The following is a 16,860-nucleotide window of genomic DNA, read 5'->3' as shown; positions in this document are numbered from 1 at the left end:
CAGAACTTCCAGGATTGCATCTGTCACCTCGCCCGTCCAGGACTCATTGTCCTGGTGGCGGGTACTTTCAAATCTGGAACCATTGTTGTGCCCATTGGCATCTGGTTTTGGTGTCTGTTGGTCCCGTTTTATGTTGTGGAGCAGCCTGTAGCTAGAGATTCAAACATGTGTGAGGATTACTATCCTGCTTGTCCTCAGAGAAAGCGTTCTGTTTTGTTTTTTTACACGTAACAAGTGTTCTTCGAGGACAGCAAGATGTTAGTCCTCATGAAACCCGCCTGCCACTCTGCGGAATTGGGTTTCTCCTGTTTGTTGTATCTCTAATTCTGTATTATAAGACTATAGAGGGACTCCATGTGGACATGTGGTATAGGGCATGCTGGGCATGCTCAGTGTGCCAAGTCAGAGTTCTAGAAACTTTGACATAAGTTTTTTGTGTCGGGGATCCATCTGATAATGTCATCCATGTGTGAGGTGTAACATCCTGCTGTCCTCTGAGAACACCTGTTACAGGTAAGCAACTCTGCCTTCTCTACACACATTCACATCGCATTCTGTTTGAACAGGCATTCTGTTTGAACAGGCACTCTCAGTACAACAGGAGGTTTGGCCAGTCTGTCTTTTGGAATCTTTTTCAAGTGTAGGACCTAACTCTGTCCCTCTTAGGGCCCATTGTTTTTGTTCTTGGCTGTCTCTCAGGAGAAGAAATGTAAAAGAAAAAAAAGGCCTGTTGCAAATAAAAAGTTATTGCTCTGCCCATTGGTCCTGCTTTTTTTTTTCCCTCTTTTTTTTGTCTGGGGCAGCCTTTAGCTAGGGATCCTTCACTTTTGAGGGCTGCCATCCTTCTTGTCCTCCGAGAATGCAGCTGTTGCCATAACAGGTGTTCTCGAGGACAATAGGATGTCAGTCCTCAGGAAATCTGTCTGCTTCTCCTTGGCGTTGGCTTCTCCTTATTTAAGCTAATAATTAAGGCTAAAGGGACCCCTGCAGGGTTATGTGGCATGCTGGACATGCCCAAATATAGTCAAAATTTATAAAACATTTGACACAAATATTCTAGGCTGGATTTCATTGAACGTTATTCACTTGTGAGGACTGAAATCCTGCTCTCCTCGGGGAAAACACCTATTACAGGTAAGCAACTCTTTTTTTCAAAGTATGTTCAGACAGCATTGTTGAATTATCAAGAAGGCTGCTCACCCTGTAAAAATGTTGCTAGCAGTAATTTTGTTATGGGTTTGGCAGTTGCTTGATTTTGATTGTTAATATTACTACCATTAACATAAGGTTTGGGGGTAACCTGCATGGAGCAGCAGTTACCACCATTAGAACCTTGCTGGGCAGCCAGGGTAGACCAGACAGTCTTTTTCTGCTCTCATTCAGGCTGATACAGTGAAGTCCACGGGAGAGCGGGTGAACGCAATGCAGTATTTAAATTAGGTCCGGCGGTAGATCCGGGCAAAAGGAGGCGCTAGGGACACTAGCGCGTCCCTAGCGCCTCTTTTTTGACAGGAGCGGCGGCTATCAGTGGGTTTGACAGCCGACGCTCAATTTTGCCGGCATCGGTTCTCGAGCCCGCTAACAGCCACGGGCTCGGAAACCGGATGCCGGCAAAATTGAGTGTCCAGTTTTCGGCCCGACAGCCGCGGGCCGAATTCAAATTATTTTTTTTTTAACTTTTTTTTACTCTTCGGGACCTCCGACTTAATATCGCCATGATATTAAGTTGGAGGGTGCACAGAAAAGCAGTTTTTACTGCTTTTCTGTGCACTTTCCTGGTTCCATGCAGGAGTGAAGTAATGTAAGCAGAAACCTTAGACAACAGCAGAAATGAACCCAATGAGAAAATAAAACTAGACATGCAAGTGTAATGCCTGTGTACAATCAAACATATAAGTACAAACAGTAAAGGAAACAGTGTGATGACATAGAAACCAGATGTCAGTAGTCAAAATGTAGAATTCTACACTCTTAATATTAAATTAGTTAAACCATATCATTTAAAAAAAAAGAGAATAGATTTTAAACAATATTTGGAAAGCAAGACCTACCAAGAGCCAAACCACCGTGTCAGACGTTGTCTACCGCTGAGTATACAGAGACATGCGCGTTGATGTGCCAAAAATCAAAGTATATTAAAGTATAGACTAAAAAATGTTAATCATTAATTCTTATACAAAGATGGAATAAGACTAGATTGTAACATACTATTTCAAAAAACCAAAATAAAAAGTGAAAAATAAGAAAATAAAAGGGTTAGTATCATATTATTTTTCTTATACTTTTCCAATATTTTTACAGTATTAGATTTATAATTAGGACTTTCAGTGTGTGTCACCTTTGAATTATTACATCTATTTTTAGACATCTATACACATTATTGATTGGTGCAATTTGAGACTTTTTTATTTGTTAAGGCACATGACAAAGTGATCTCCAAAAGTTTGTGTTCAGGAATCGACCTATTTAACTACACTACTATTATAGGTAAATCATGTTACATATCAGTCATTGTGCTATGTTTGTCATATTCTATATGTGTATCATTTTTCTTTTTATGTATTCTTGTTTCTCTTGTCAAATGGTTGGTCAGTTGGTATGTTATATATTTGTATATATATTTTGATTATTTGATTTCTGTATATTGATGTCAGCACATTTTAAATGTTTTTATTTGTCACTTTTATCTGTTCATATTTATAATAGCCCCTGACGCAGCTTGTAAAGATTTGTGGTGATAAAGGATTCCTGGTGTTTTTGCCGATCTTCAACTGACTCCCTTACAGGCTTTTTGCTTTGAATGTTCTTGGAAAAGTTTTTGGGGGTTTTTTTTGTTTTGTTTTGGTTTTTTTTTACTAGTTTTTCTCTCTTGCAAGCTTGTTCTCAGGTTCTCTTGGCCTGTCTTACTATTCTTTTTCATTTATCTTGCCAGTAATTATGCTGTTTCCAATTTTATTCGTTTGTGTTTGCTTTCCATTTTTTGAATGATGCCCTTTTTGCTTTAGCTGCCTTTCTTATGTCACCATTAAACCATGTTCTGGCAATTGTTTGGTTTTTCTTCAACCTTTTTTAATGCATGGAATACATATCTGGGCTTCCAAGACTGTATTTTAAAACAATGTCCAATAAAGTATATTCCTTTATTGGACTGGATTTTTATATTCCACCTTTCAATCACTTTAAAGCAGACTACATTCAGGTACTGCAGGTATTTCCTTGTCCCCAGAGGGCTTCATTTACTAAGCATTTTTCCTACAGATATAGAATAGGAAAAAGGCCTTACTAAATCAGACGCTAAGTTTCTACCTGAGGCAGCGGAAGGTGATGTGACTTTTACAAGGTCGCAAAGAGCAGCTTGAGATTTTAACCCTGAATTCCCTGGTTGGCAGCCCGCTGTTCTAACCAGTAGGTTGATGCTTCAATCCATTCTGTTATTACTGAAATAAAATGAAGATGGCCCTGAAAAGGGCATACAAGAATGCTTACCACTTTTTGCAGTCTGCCATATAGATTCAATATATATATATATATGTCAGGGACCATGAATATTCCAGAGGCCAGTAATAAACCTGGCATGATTTCAAGTGAACTTCATGAGGTTATCACTGCATGAACGTCACTTTAATTTGATAATGGTTAATGGTTTCAGAAAGCTTTCTAAATGATAAAGTAGTGAAGATTCATGAGTCACCACCGAAGAGGAGTTCTCTTATTCGGGTTAACAAGATAATTGGGGAATCTAATAGTGGCATATTGTAAAATGCTATTTGGAAAATTATATGAAGAACTCCACCTGATGAAGTCACAATGGTGATGAAATAGAGGGCCCCCTTGTTAGATTTTGAAATTGGACCCTTCATATTAAAAAAAAAAAAAAAAAATCTGTATACTATTAGACCAAGTTTTGAAATTTTCCCATTTTGAGTGGTTTTTTTTTGGTGTATTATGATTGGATGAAGGCTACTCCTTGTTATTGAGTGTGATCTTCTTGCAAATGTAGTGTCTGTATGAACACAGTTTTTTCACTCATTTTTTGAATTGTTTGGTGATCGGTATATGTTGAATCACTTGAAAACATAGGAGAACACCTATTTTGCTGATGGTTTCAAGTGACCCAATCTATCCTTTGTTTTTGGCAGATGCAGCATATTAGTCTTCTCTCTTTACCTCATGATTATGGTCAAAGGAGTAGCAGCTAGAAGAGGATCATGCATGAAAAGCTAGTTCTCAGATGGTACTTTGTTTAGTATCCCATTTAAATGCCATATCTGTTGGTTGTCCATTCAAAAACTAGATAAGTATATGGCCAAAGGAGTACTACTGTTTCCATAGTATTAATCTGGACCCAAAGAGGATTTCTTTAATTTTCCTAATAATGATTATCAGCAAAGCAAAATTCAGGTTTCTCCAAAGATACAAGATCCAGCTATAACACACTCTTAATTTGCAAAGATACCGTTACAATAGAGGGGCAAGTTCTGATTTGTTCAACAGCCTGAATGAAGCCATTGATATTTCCCAGGACATCATTCAAAAGGGTTACCTCATAAAGTCTCAAGCCTTCTGAGCGGCTTTTTTCATGAGTTCATGAATTCCACAGAAAAGGGAGAAGCCTACTGCACTGTAGCAGACTTTGCATTATGTTCAAGGTATTATTCATTTGTCTTTGCAGTCGGGAATTCTGCCTGAACTTGTAAAAGTAACAATGATTCACCCTATGCTGAAGAAAACTTCTTTGGACAAATTATGTGAAAATTGTCACTCATTATGTGAAAGTTGTCACTCATTTTCCAATATGCCATTTTTTGGGAAAGCTGGTAGAGAAGACAGTGGCTTTTCAATTGACTGATATTTTGGATGATCCCAATTATCTAGATAGTTTTCAGTCTGGATTTAAAGAAGGCTGTAGTACAGAAATTGTCTTGGTTACGGTGGTTGATGATATCCACCAATCATTGGATAGTTAAGTTAGTATATCTGTGTTTAAAAAAGGAGTCGATAAGTTCTTGGAGGAGAAGTCCATTACCTGCTATTAATTAACTTGACTTAGAAAATAGCCACTGCTATTACTAGCAAGGTAACATGGAATAGACTTAGTTTTTGGGTACTTGCCAGGTTCTTATGGCCTGGATTGGCCACTGTTGGAAACAGAATGCTGGGCTTGATGGACTCTTGGTCTGACCCAGTATGGCATGTTCTTATGTTCTTAACAGGATTAATTGATAATTTTTCTCAATTTAACTGCAGCCTTTGACATAGTCAATCATACAGTATTATTGGGGTGATTGATTGATCTTGCCATTACTGGCCAGAACTAGCTTGGTTCCAGCCATTCTTTTTAGGAAACATTTAAAAAGTAGTAGCAGGGACAGACTTTTCTAAATCTTGGTCATCTGAATGTCGAGTTCCCCAAGGTTCATTGTTAACCTCTATGCTGTTTAACATTTACGTTCAATCTTTGGCTAAACTTATTAGATCTTTGTCACTAAATTATCTGTATGCTGATGATGATCAGATCATTTGTGTAAACCAATCAAAGTTGCTGAAATTGCATCCGTTTTTATCCTCAATCACAGATTGGCTGGCTTTGAATAAATTACAGTTAAATTCAGCTAAAACTGAGGTTGTCTTTATTTTTAACCATTTATATTCCACCTATCAGGAACCCTTACTAAGTGGATTGCAAGCAAAAATAAAACAAGTAAAATACATGAAAACAATTAAATACAAACATAATATATAACATCTTTAAGTAAATAATTATTCCATGCTGTTGCTAGACAAATGACAAAGCTGACTACAGGAGATTACACTTTATTAAACAAAAATACTTTCAGCTGCTTCCAAAAAATGGTAAAGACATTGATGGATCTTAGGGAACCAGCAGGGAGTTCCATAAAATGGGACCATTCTCTTGGAAAGCTCAATTACATATCTCCACTAGATGGGCTGACTTAACAGAGGGGACCTCAAGTAGTACTTTATTTTGGGAATGTACATTACAACTGGCTGAATATTTTTTTAATAAGATTAACATAGATTTTTCTAAATTTTAAGACTTTAAAAATTTTCAGAATTTTAAATTCAGTATGCTTAGAAATGGGCAGCCAATGCAGATCGTTCAGTGGCGAGGAAATGTGGTCCCATCTATGACCACCAGAAATCAAATGGACCACAGAATTTTGCAATACCTGTAATGGCTGAACAGATGAAGCTGGGAGCCCCATAAATAGGGAATTATAAATTTTAGATGATGTAATCTTCATTTTTAAAAGCATGTTTGAAGGATCTGCTTTATATGTGGATGAAAAGAAAGCCTAGAGTCAAACAGAAATCCTAAGTTAAGGATGACAGGACTAAAGTCAACCTTAGAACTCATAACTGAGAGAAAGGTACACTCTTGTTTAATCAAATATTCAGGGTCCCTCGAAAAACAGATGGTTCAGTCGAAGAGAGTTAGCAGATATCCATTGATTTATTAATTTGAGACTCTTGAAAATCTTGGCCAGCATGGCTTGCAAAGTACCGATGACAGGAAAATACAATTGCAGTTCATCTGCATACATTCTGAATGTGATGGCATGGTGCTCTAAAATGAAACTCAGGAGGACATATAAACATTAAAAAGGGCAGCAGATAATACAGAGCCCAGGGGAACTCCTGATTGGACTACAAACCAATCAGAGGTATGGACTCAGCGATCTTTTGGATTTCTTTTCTTTTCTTTCTTGTTTTTTTTTTGGGGTTTTTTTTACAATTTTTGTTTTGGATCATAACATAAAATAAAACAAAAGTAATAATACATAATAGCCTAGTACGAATACCTATGAAATATTACAGAGAAAAAAAATCACATGCCCCCATTTATAAAAAGAAACAAAAGGGGAAGCCAGAAAGAAAATAAAAGAAAGGAAAAACAAAATTTATTGTCCAAGGGTTAACCCACCAGCCCAGATGTAATCTGTCTAACCTATGTCTTATCCACCAAAAATGTTTCCACCTTATATTTGCAAGGGCGTTTCATATAGAAGGAAGCGCCAGTATGAAGAACACGTTTAAGTTAAAGAAATCGCTTCCTTCTTATCTGAGTCTCCCTGGTAATGTCAGGGAATATCTGGATTTTCTGTCCACAGAATAAACTACTCTTTTACTTAAAATACTGTTGAAACGCAAAGTCTTTATTAGAATCAAGTAGAAATGATATAAGAAGAGTAGCCCAAGAGGTAATAATATTCTGTGAAGACTGAAGGATATAAGTCATACTGTATTAGAGCTACCAAATGGAGCTAAGATATAACAGAACCCTCTTCTAAATTAGGAAGCTTTCTAAAATTAGGCATATAATAGCAATTAGAAGAAAACTTTTCTCAGAGGAGAACTGCAAAATTCTACCACATAGATTTGAACAATTCCACACCAGATAAAAATCTTTTTAGGACCTCATTCTATTTTCCAAAAGTTCATGCTTGTGATGCAGTCAGATTATCCTTGATTGCAGCCTATTAATAGCCACTGAATGAAATGTTATCTAATGTGACTCTAAATTTCCAGTCCTTTGATCCAAGTTCTCTAATTTAGTTGAAGCACCATAAGAAAATACACATAACTGTGATATTGACTGAATTAAATATCTTTCATTACTGCTCCCCCCTTCCCTGTTTGTTGTATTTTTCTCTCTTATTATTTTGTTAGTGTAAACCGGCATGATGTTCCGACAAATGTCTGTATATAAAAATCAACAAATAAATAAAATAAATAATGTTTTCAAGTGAGTTACAGCTCTCCATATGTCCTGCCAGGAAATATCGGGGGGTTTAGAGAGACAGTCTATCCTATTCTTGAAAGCTGAAAAATTTATAGGAGGACTAGGCGAGGGAATAGAAAGACAGTTGACAATCTGGTCTTCTGTATTATCTGAAGAATTAAACACAGTTACTTCTTTCCCATTCGAGGTGCTTGGGGGAGGGTACTCTCAAAGGAGAAAGAACTCCATCTGCTTCATGTTCTACTGTCTTTGAGACCTCTTTGGAAGGGCCCCTAGTATCCATGGAACACCTCTGACCAACCTCGATTGAATGGCACTGGGACAACTGAGGTAGGGGGCAAATATCCAGACTTAAGGAAGCTTCCGCTGAATCTGATATGGAACCAAATTGAGCCGGAACATTTAAGGAGATAACGTGAGTCCATAGGACCCCTTACAGGAACAGACACCATTGGGGGAATAGCAATTTCCCCTTCCTTTTCCTTCCCATGGAATCCAGGTGAATTGGAATGGATGGGCACACCCCTTTGGCACACCACTAAGCCGCCTCTCTTGTAGGGATCCTCCTAGCACCCCACATGACGTTGGCGTCATGTGGCCACTTGGGGTACCTCCTCCAGCTCCTTCACACTGTACCGTAGGAACCGCAAACAGGCAGGTGATGTCCCCAAGTCTTGTGAATTTCTCATCAAACTTTTTTTGTAGCTTCTGTTATAACCTTGGCATAGTTGGGCATATATCCAAAAGAGGAAATGAGGATTTTGGCTGTGCCCTCCTATATTTCAGCAGTGTAACGATTTAAAAGCAGGGGTCACGATTTAAAACTCCAGGGAGGAATACTCAGAACCAATGTCAGGAAGTATTTCTTCACGGAGAGAGTGGTGGATACCTGGAACGCCCTTCCGGAGGAAGTGGTGAAGGCCAAAACTGTGAAGGATTTCAAAGGGGCGTTGGATAAACACTGTGGATCCATAAAGTCTAGAGGATGTGAGTGAAGAGAAGAGGTATGGGGGTGGCTTGTGGGAAGGACAGCTATTACCTGGTAATTAATACCCTTATTCAATAAACATACGGTTAATGTGACTCCATCATTGCTCTATGCTTCAGTGGCAAGAGGAAATGTGGAAAAAAAGGATTTGCATTCACAAATAAGTGGGGGAGTAGCTTGCTTGTTGCGGCGGTTACTACCCCAAACAAAATTAGCCTGATACTTCACTTTCAATGCATATCCAGTGTAGCTCTCTGCTTCAACGGCAGGGGGGAATGAAGAAGAGGATTTATATTCAGACACCAACCAACAAGGACTGAATTGCATAGTCTGGGTAAACAAATAAGCGTGGGCATAGCTTGCTTGTTGTGGCGGTTACTACCCCGAATCAATTAAGCCTGATACTTCACTTGGAATACATATCTAGCGCAGCTCACTGCTTCAGCGGCAGGGGGGAATGAAGAAGAGGATTTATATTCAGACAACCAACAAGGACTGAATTGCACAGTCTGGGTAAACAAATAAGCGTGGGAGTAGCTTGCTTATTGCGGCGGTTATAACCCCTAACTAATTAAGCTTAATACTTCACTTTGATGCAGCTCTAGCACTGCTCTCTACATCAGTGGTGGGGGTGGAAGGTAATTAGAACCAAAAAGTTACTAGTAAGGGCCAAGAGTAACAGGTAAGTATGAGAAAAATAAGTGTGAAAGCTTGCTGGGCAGACTAGATGGGCCGTTTGGTCTTCTGCCGTCATTTCTATGTTTCTATATTTGTTATTTTCAACTGCATTTTATTCTCAATTTTTGCCCTTTTTGGCCCAAAATAGCTACAGATGTGGATATGTTATTTACAAGTCAGTTAGACTTGCAATATTTTGTTTACTGAACTATCTGTATTGACTTCAGTTGATTCAAACCACAGCTGCTAGTCTTTTTATGGAGGTTAAGTATAGGGGTCATATTGCTATTAATCATCATCTTCATTGCCTATCATTTCAGTTTAGAAGCATGTTTAAGGCTTTGTTATTAATTCTTAAAGCCATCTGTCAGAATGTAGCTGTATATTTATTTATTTAGCCATGTTATATACTGTCATTCCAAATAAAGATCACAGCGTTTTACATTATGACATAAATATTGGTAGCCAATTACATTCACTTGATGTGTGCATATGTCATACATTTTAGCGAGAGACACGAACATTAAGGCAGTCGGGGGAGGGGAGATGTGCAGGGACGGGGTAGCAGAGATGAGGTAGCAATTTTTAGCAAAAGGTGAGGAGGGGATATAAAGAGGAGGTTGGGAGACGTTTCAGATACATTTATTTGTGCCTCAAGCAGGCGTAACTTGTGCGACAGAGGTGGGGGGGGGTTAGATAGGGCTGGGGGGGTCGGTTAGGGAGGGGAAGGCAGGGGGAAAGTTCCCTCCAAGGCCGCTCGGAGGGAACGGGCAGCGCACGCAGGGCTCGGCGAGCGCAAGTTGCACAAATGTGCACCCCCTTGCGCGTGCTGACCCCAGATTTTATAAGATTCGCCCGGCTTCAAGCGTATCTTATAAAATCCTGCGTACTTTTGTTCGCACCTGGTGCGCGAACAAAAGTACGCACGCGTGCTCTTTTTTAAAATGTACCCATGAGGATTTAGCATTTTGACCAAGTTTAGGATGTAAGAACATAAGAAAATGCCATACTGGGTCAGACCAAGGGTCCATCAAGCCCAGCATCCTGTTTCCAACAGTGGCCAATCCAGGCCATAAGAACCTGGCAAGTACCCAAAAACTAAGTCTATTCCATGTAACCATTGCTAATGGCAGTGGCTTTTCTCTAAGTGAACTTAATAGCAGGTAATGGACTTCTCCTCCAAGAAATTATCCAATCCTTTTTTAAACACAGCTATACTAACTGCACTAACCACATCCTCTGGCAACAAATTCCAGAGTTTAATTGTGCGTTGAGTAAAAAAGAACTTTCTCCGATTAGTTTTAAATGTGCCCCATGCTAACTTCATGGAGTGCCCCCTAGTCTTTCTACTATCCGAAAGAGTAAATAACCGATTCACATCTACCCGTTCTAGACCTCTCATGATTTTAAACACCTCTATCATATCCCCCCTCAGTCGTCTCTTCTCCAAGCTGAAAAGTCCTAACCTCTTTAGTCTTTCCTCATAGGGGAGTTGTTCCATTCCCCTTATCATTTTGGTAGCCCTTCTCTGTACCTTCTCCATCGCAATTATATCTTTTTTGAGATGCGGCGACCAGAATTGTACACAGTATTCAAGGTGCGGTCTCACCATAGATCGATACAGAGGCATTATGACATTTTACGTTTTATTCATCATTCCTTTTCTAATAATTCCCAACATTCTGTTTGCTTTTTTGACTGCCGCAGCACACTGCACCGACGAATTCAATGTGTTATCCACTATGACACCTAGATCTCTTTCTTGGGTTGTAGCACCTAATATGGAACCCAACATTGTGTAATTATAGCATGGGTTATTTTTCCCTATATGCATCACCTTGCACTTATCCACATTAAATTTCATCTGCCATTTGGATGCCCAATTTTCCAGTCTCACAAGGTCTTCCTGCAATTTATCACAATCTGCTTGTGATTTAACTACTCTGAACAATTTTGTGTCATCTGCAAATTTGATTATCTCACTCGTCGTATTTCTTTCCAGATCATTTATAAATATATTGAACAGTAAGGGTCCCAATACAGATCCCTGAGGCACTCCACTGTCCACTCCCTTCCACTGAGAAAATTACCCATTTAATCCTACTCTCTGTTTCCTGTCTTTTAGCCAGTTTGCAATCCACGAAAGGACATTGCCACCTATCCCATGACTTTTTACTTTTCCTAGAAGCCTCTCATGAGGAACTTTGTCAAACGCCTTCTGAAAATCCAAGTATACTATATCTACCGGTTCACCTTTATCCACATGTTTATTAACTCCTTCAAAAAAGTGAAGCAGATTTGTGAGGCAAGACTTGCCCTGGGTAAAGCCATGCTGACTTTGTTCCATTAAACCATGTCTTTCTATATGTTCTGTGATTTTGATGTTTAGAACACTTTCCACTATTTTTCCTGGCACTGAAGTCAGGCTAACCGGTCTGTAGTTTCCCGGATCGCCCCTGGAGCCCTTTTTAAATATTGGGGTTACATTTGCTATCCTCCAGTCTTCAGGTACAATGGATGATTTTAATGATAAGTTACAAATTTTTACTAATAGGTCTGAAATTTCATTTTTTAGTTCCTTCAGAACTCTGGGGTGTATACCATCCGGTCCAGGTGATTTACTACTCTTCAGTTTGTCAATCAGGCCTACCACATCTTCTAGGTTCACCGTGATTTGATTCAGTCCATCTGAATCATTACCCATGAAAACCTTCTCCATTACAGGTACCTCCCCAACATCCTCTTCAGTAAACACCGAAGCAAAGAAATCATTTAATCTTTCCGCGATGGCCTTATCTTCTCTAAGTGCCCCTTTAACCCCTCGATCATCTAACGGTCCAACTGACTCCCTCACAGGCTTTCTGCTTCGGATATATTTAAAAAAGTTTTTACTGTGAGTTTTTGCCTCTACAGCCAACTTCTTTTCAAATTCTCTCTTAGCCTGTCTTATCAATGTCTTACATTTAACTTGCCAATGTTTATGCTTTATCCTATTTTCTTCTGTTGGATCCTTCTTCCAATTTTTGAATGAAGATCTTTTGGCTAAAATAGCTTCTTTCACCTCCCCTTTTAACCATGCCGGTAATCGTTTTGCCTTCTTTCCACCTTTCTTAATGTGTGGAATACATCTGGACTGTGCTTCTAGAATGGTATTTTTTAACAATGACCACGCCTCTTGGACATTTTTTACTTTTGTAGCTGCTCCTTTCAGTTTTTTCTAACAATTTTTCTCATTTTATCAAAGTTTCCCTTTTAAAAGTTTAGCACGAGAGCCTTGGATTTGCACACTGTTCCTTTTCCAGTCATTAAATCAAATTTGATCATATTATGATCACTATTGCCAAGCGGCCCCACCACCGTTACCTCTCTCACCAAGTCCTGTGCTCCACTGAGAATTAGATCTAAAATTGCTCCCTCTCTCGTCTGTTCCTGAACCAATTGCTCCATAAAGCTATCATTTATTCCATCCAGGAACGTTATCTCGCTAGCGTGACCCGATGATACATTTACCCAGTCTATATTGGGGTAATTGAAGTCTCCCATTATTACTGCACTACCAATTTGGTTAGCTTCCCTAATTTCTCTTAGCATTTCACTGTCCATCTCACCATCTTGACCAGGTGGACGGTAGTATACCCCTATCACTGTAGTCTTCCCTGACACACAAGGGATTTCTACCCATAAAGATTCAATTTTGTATTTAGTCTCATGCAGGATGTTTATCCTGTTGGACTCTATGCCATCCCGGACATAAAGCGCCACACCTCCTCCCGAGTGCTCCTCTCTGTCATTGCGATATAATTTCTACCCTGGTATAGCACTGTCCCATTGGTTATCCTCTTTCCACCATGTCTCTGAGATGCCAATTAAGTCTGTCATCATTTACTGCTATACATTCTAATTCTCCCATCTTACTTCTTAGACTTCTGGCATTAGCATACAAACATTTCAAAGTTTGTTTTTTGTTTGTATTTTTATTCTGCTTTTTAATTGATAGGGATAAGTTAGAATTTTTTAGCTCAGGTGAGTTTTTAGTTACAAGCACTTGGGACTACTTTTCTAATTATTGGAACCTCACTGTCCTTTAAAGATACCTCTCTCCGAACCACGCGCTGCTGAGCGACTGTCGGCTTTCCCCTTTGTTCTAGTTTAAAAGCTGCTCTATCTCCTTTTTAAAGGTTAGCGCCAGCAGTCTGGTTCCACCCTGGTTAAGGTGGAGCCCATCCCTTCGGAAGAGACTCCCCCTTTCCCAAAAGGTTCCCCAGTTCCTAACAAAACTGAATCCCTCTTCCTTGCACCATCGTCTCATCCACGCATTGAGACTCCGGAGCTCTGCCTGCCTCTGGTGACCTGCGCGTGGAACAGGGAGCATTTCAGAGAATGCTACCCTGGAGGTTCTGGATTTAATCTTTCTACCTAAGAGCCTAAATTTGGCTTCCAGAACCTCCCTCCCACATTTTCCTATGTCGTTGGTGCCCACGTGTACCACGACAGCCGGCTCCTTCCCAGCACTGTCTAAAATCCTATCTAGGTGACGCGTGAGGTCCGCCACCTTCACACCAGGTAGGCATGTTACCAGGCGATCCTCACGCCCACCAGCCACCCGGCTATCTACATTCCTAATAATCGAATCACCAACTATGACGGCCGACCTAACCCTTCCCTCCTGGGCAGTAGGCCTTGGGGAGATATCCTCAGTGCGAAAGGACAATGCATCACCTAGAGAGCAGGTCCTTGCTACAGGATCCTTTCCTGCTACACTTGGTTGGTGCTCTCCCATTATGAGATCTTCTTCCTCCAAGGCAGCACCAGGGCTGCCAGTCTGAAGTTGGGACTGGACTACTATGTCCCTGAATGTCTCATCTATATACCTCTCTGTCTGCCTCAGCTCCTCCAGGTCTGCCACTCTAGCCTCCAGAGATCGGACTCGTTCTCTGAGAGCCAGGAGCTCTTTGCATCGCATGCACATGTACAACTTCTCACCGGTGGGTAAAAAATCATACATGTGACACTCGATGCAAAAGACTGGGATGTGTGATCTATTTGTCTTTTCACACCTATCAGGGCAAACACACCTGGAATACTGTATTGGCCAACAACAAAGAGGTTTCCTTGTTGCAAGAATACAGGTGGATTATGAGATGTGATCAACATCTCCGGACTTGTCAAGGATCTATCTCACTTAGGAGCAATATTTTGTACCAGTTTAGGACTAGTCAAGCTACTGTAAGACTGGAAGTGCATCATTTTAGTGTGCTGGACGTGGTCTCTGCTGGTCTTTGCCTATGGATCCTGAAACGTATGGTATCTACCACAAAGATGGTTCTGTTGGCTAGTTTTCATCTGAGAACCTTGCAGTATTAGCTCATATGCACTTGATCCTTTTCTAATTCAGACCAACAGAGTCTTTACTTTTGGGAAAGATCAGAATAAATTTAGACATAGGCAAAAGTCTGAGTATGACTCAAGTGCAGGTCACTATGGAATCTAACATCCGGGAGTTTGGTCTTCACAGGGCAAGTCTCTTATGAATGTCCTGGAAATAAGAGCTGTCTATTTTTATCTTGACAGATTTTTGAGAGATCTATGGCATGCATGCATGAAAATTAGATCAGACGATATAGTGGCCCTCCACTGGATCCCCAACCAAGAGAAGAGAGCACAGGCTTTCTGTCCTCCTGTCTTAGCACCCAGCGTTGCTCTGGTGACTATGGGGCGGATTTTCAGAGCCCTGCTCGCCTAAATCCGCCCAAAACCGGGCGGATTTAGGCGAGCAGGGCCCTGCACGCCGGTGAGCCTATTTTACATAGGCCTACCGGCGCGCGCAGAGCCCCGGGACTCACGTAAGTCCTGGGGTTTTCGGAGGGGGGCGTGTTGGGGGGCAGGACCGAGCGCAGCGGCGTTTTCGGGGTGTGTCGGGAGCGTTCCGGGGGCGGGCTCAGGGGCGTGGCTACGGCCCGGGGCGGTTCGGGGGCGTGGCCACGCCCTCCGGACCCGCCCCCAGGTCGCAACAGGCCCGCTGGCGCGTGGGGATTTACTTCTCCCTCCGGGAGGCGTAAATCCCCGGAGAAAGGTAAGGGGGGGGGGGGTGTAGACAGGGCTGGGTGAGTGGGTTAGGTAGAGGAAGGGAGGGGAAGGTGAGGGGAGGGCGTTAGAGGATTCCCTCCAAGGCCGCTCCGATTTCGGAGCGGCCTCGGAGGGAACGGGGGTAGGCTGCGCGGCTCGGCGCACGCCGGCTATACAAAATCGATAGCCTTGCGCGCGCCGATCCCGGATTTTAACGGATACGCGCGGCTCCGCACGTATCTACTAAAATCCAGCGTACTTTTGTTTGCGCCTGGAGCTCCAACAAAAGTACGCCTATTCGCGGTATTTGAAAATCTACACCTATGCTAGCATGTCCAAATAACTTCTGTGACCAAAACAAGAGTCATGTTGGATCTTCTCTCCTAAATGTAGCTTTAACATTGCATTGTTTGAGATGTTTTTCAATGGCTGTTTTGAAAAGATGTATACATTATTTTTTTTTTATTGATGCTTAAATGAGGCAAACACCTCAGTTGGACTGTTGGCTTGATAAACTTGTTTATTAATATTAGACAATACTCCTTTTATACAATTTACTTTTTAGTGGTCTCTGTTTTAAGCCTCCTTTGCTTTGAGCAGGGCTGGAAGTAATATGATTCAGTTTCTTCTTTGAAGCTGCTTCAGTCACTTACAGTTCAGTAATCTCATGGGCCCCTGGCTGATGCAGGAGTTGGCAGCAAGAAAAAATAACCCATTTCTGCTGGTGTTTCTTACTATTTAAGCCCATAACCCTGTACAGGTTTCGCTCAGCAAAATGCTTGCTCTGCATTCTTTACAACCAAAATTGCATGCAATAAATGTATTAAACAGTAAGGATATACTGGCAACAACACCTGTTCATTTATATAACAAGAGTGGGGAAAAGGTTCAGAATTCCAGTCTGCAAATTAATCTGACATCCCAGGGCCATATATTTGTGTTCCGTTTTCAGTGGATGATGAAGAATCTGAGGGAGAAGAATTCACGGTGCGAGATGGCTACATCCATTATGGACAGACAGTCAAACTTGTGTGTTCAGTAACTGGAATGGCTCTCCCAAGACTGGTAAGGTTCACTTTCTACAGTTGTAATAAACATTCTGATTTCATAATTCAGATCAGGCTTTGTTCTGGCTATGACAGTAGTGTTGAATACATTCAGAGAATTCCTTCATTGTCGTTTTTTTGTTACCTTTGGAGAATTTTGTGACTTGATCATTGTTTTTAAGAGAGATCTGTGAAAATGAATTGGAAAAGTTAGGAAGTACAATTAATTAAACAGTGCGTCAAAAAAACTCCTGACACTTCTCAATATATTGTATTTTGTATTATGTGCCTTGGCACAGTTTTGCAAACCACTTGGG

General features: G+C 40.8%; 1 protein-coding gene across 2 annotated transcripts in view; it reads left to right on the top strand.

Moving 5' to 3' along the window:
• Positions 1–16,860, top strand: part of RBPJ (recombination signal binding protein for immunoglobulin kappa J region) — a 316,830-nt gene that overhangs the window by 232,006 nt on the left and 67,964 nt on the right. For both annotated transcript variants that reach the window (XM_029589784.1, XM_029589790.1), the window contains one exon: positions 16,450–16,562. In XM_029589784.1, coding sequence (XP_029445644.1) covers positions 16,450–16,562 — 113 coding nt within the window. The remainder of the gene's footprint in view (positions 1–16,449; positions 16,563–16,860) is intronic.

This window comes from Rhinatrema bivittatum, chromosome 1, assembly GCF_901001135.1.
Source record: "Rhinatrema bivittatum chromosome 1, aRhiBiv1.1, whole genome shotgun sequence".
NCBI lineage: Eukaryota > Metazoa > Chordata > Amphibia > Gymnophiona > Rhinatrematidae > Rhinatrema > Rhinatrema bivittatum.
This window is presented reverse-complemented; position numbering and strand designations above follow the sequence as displayed.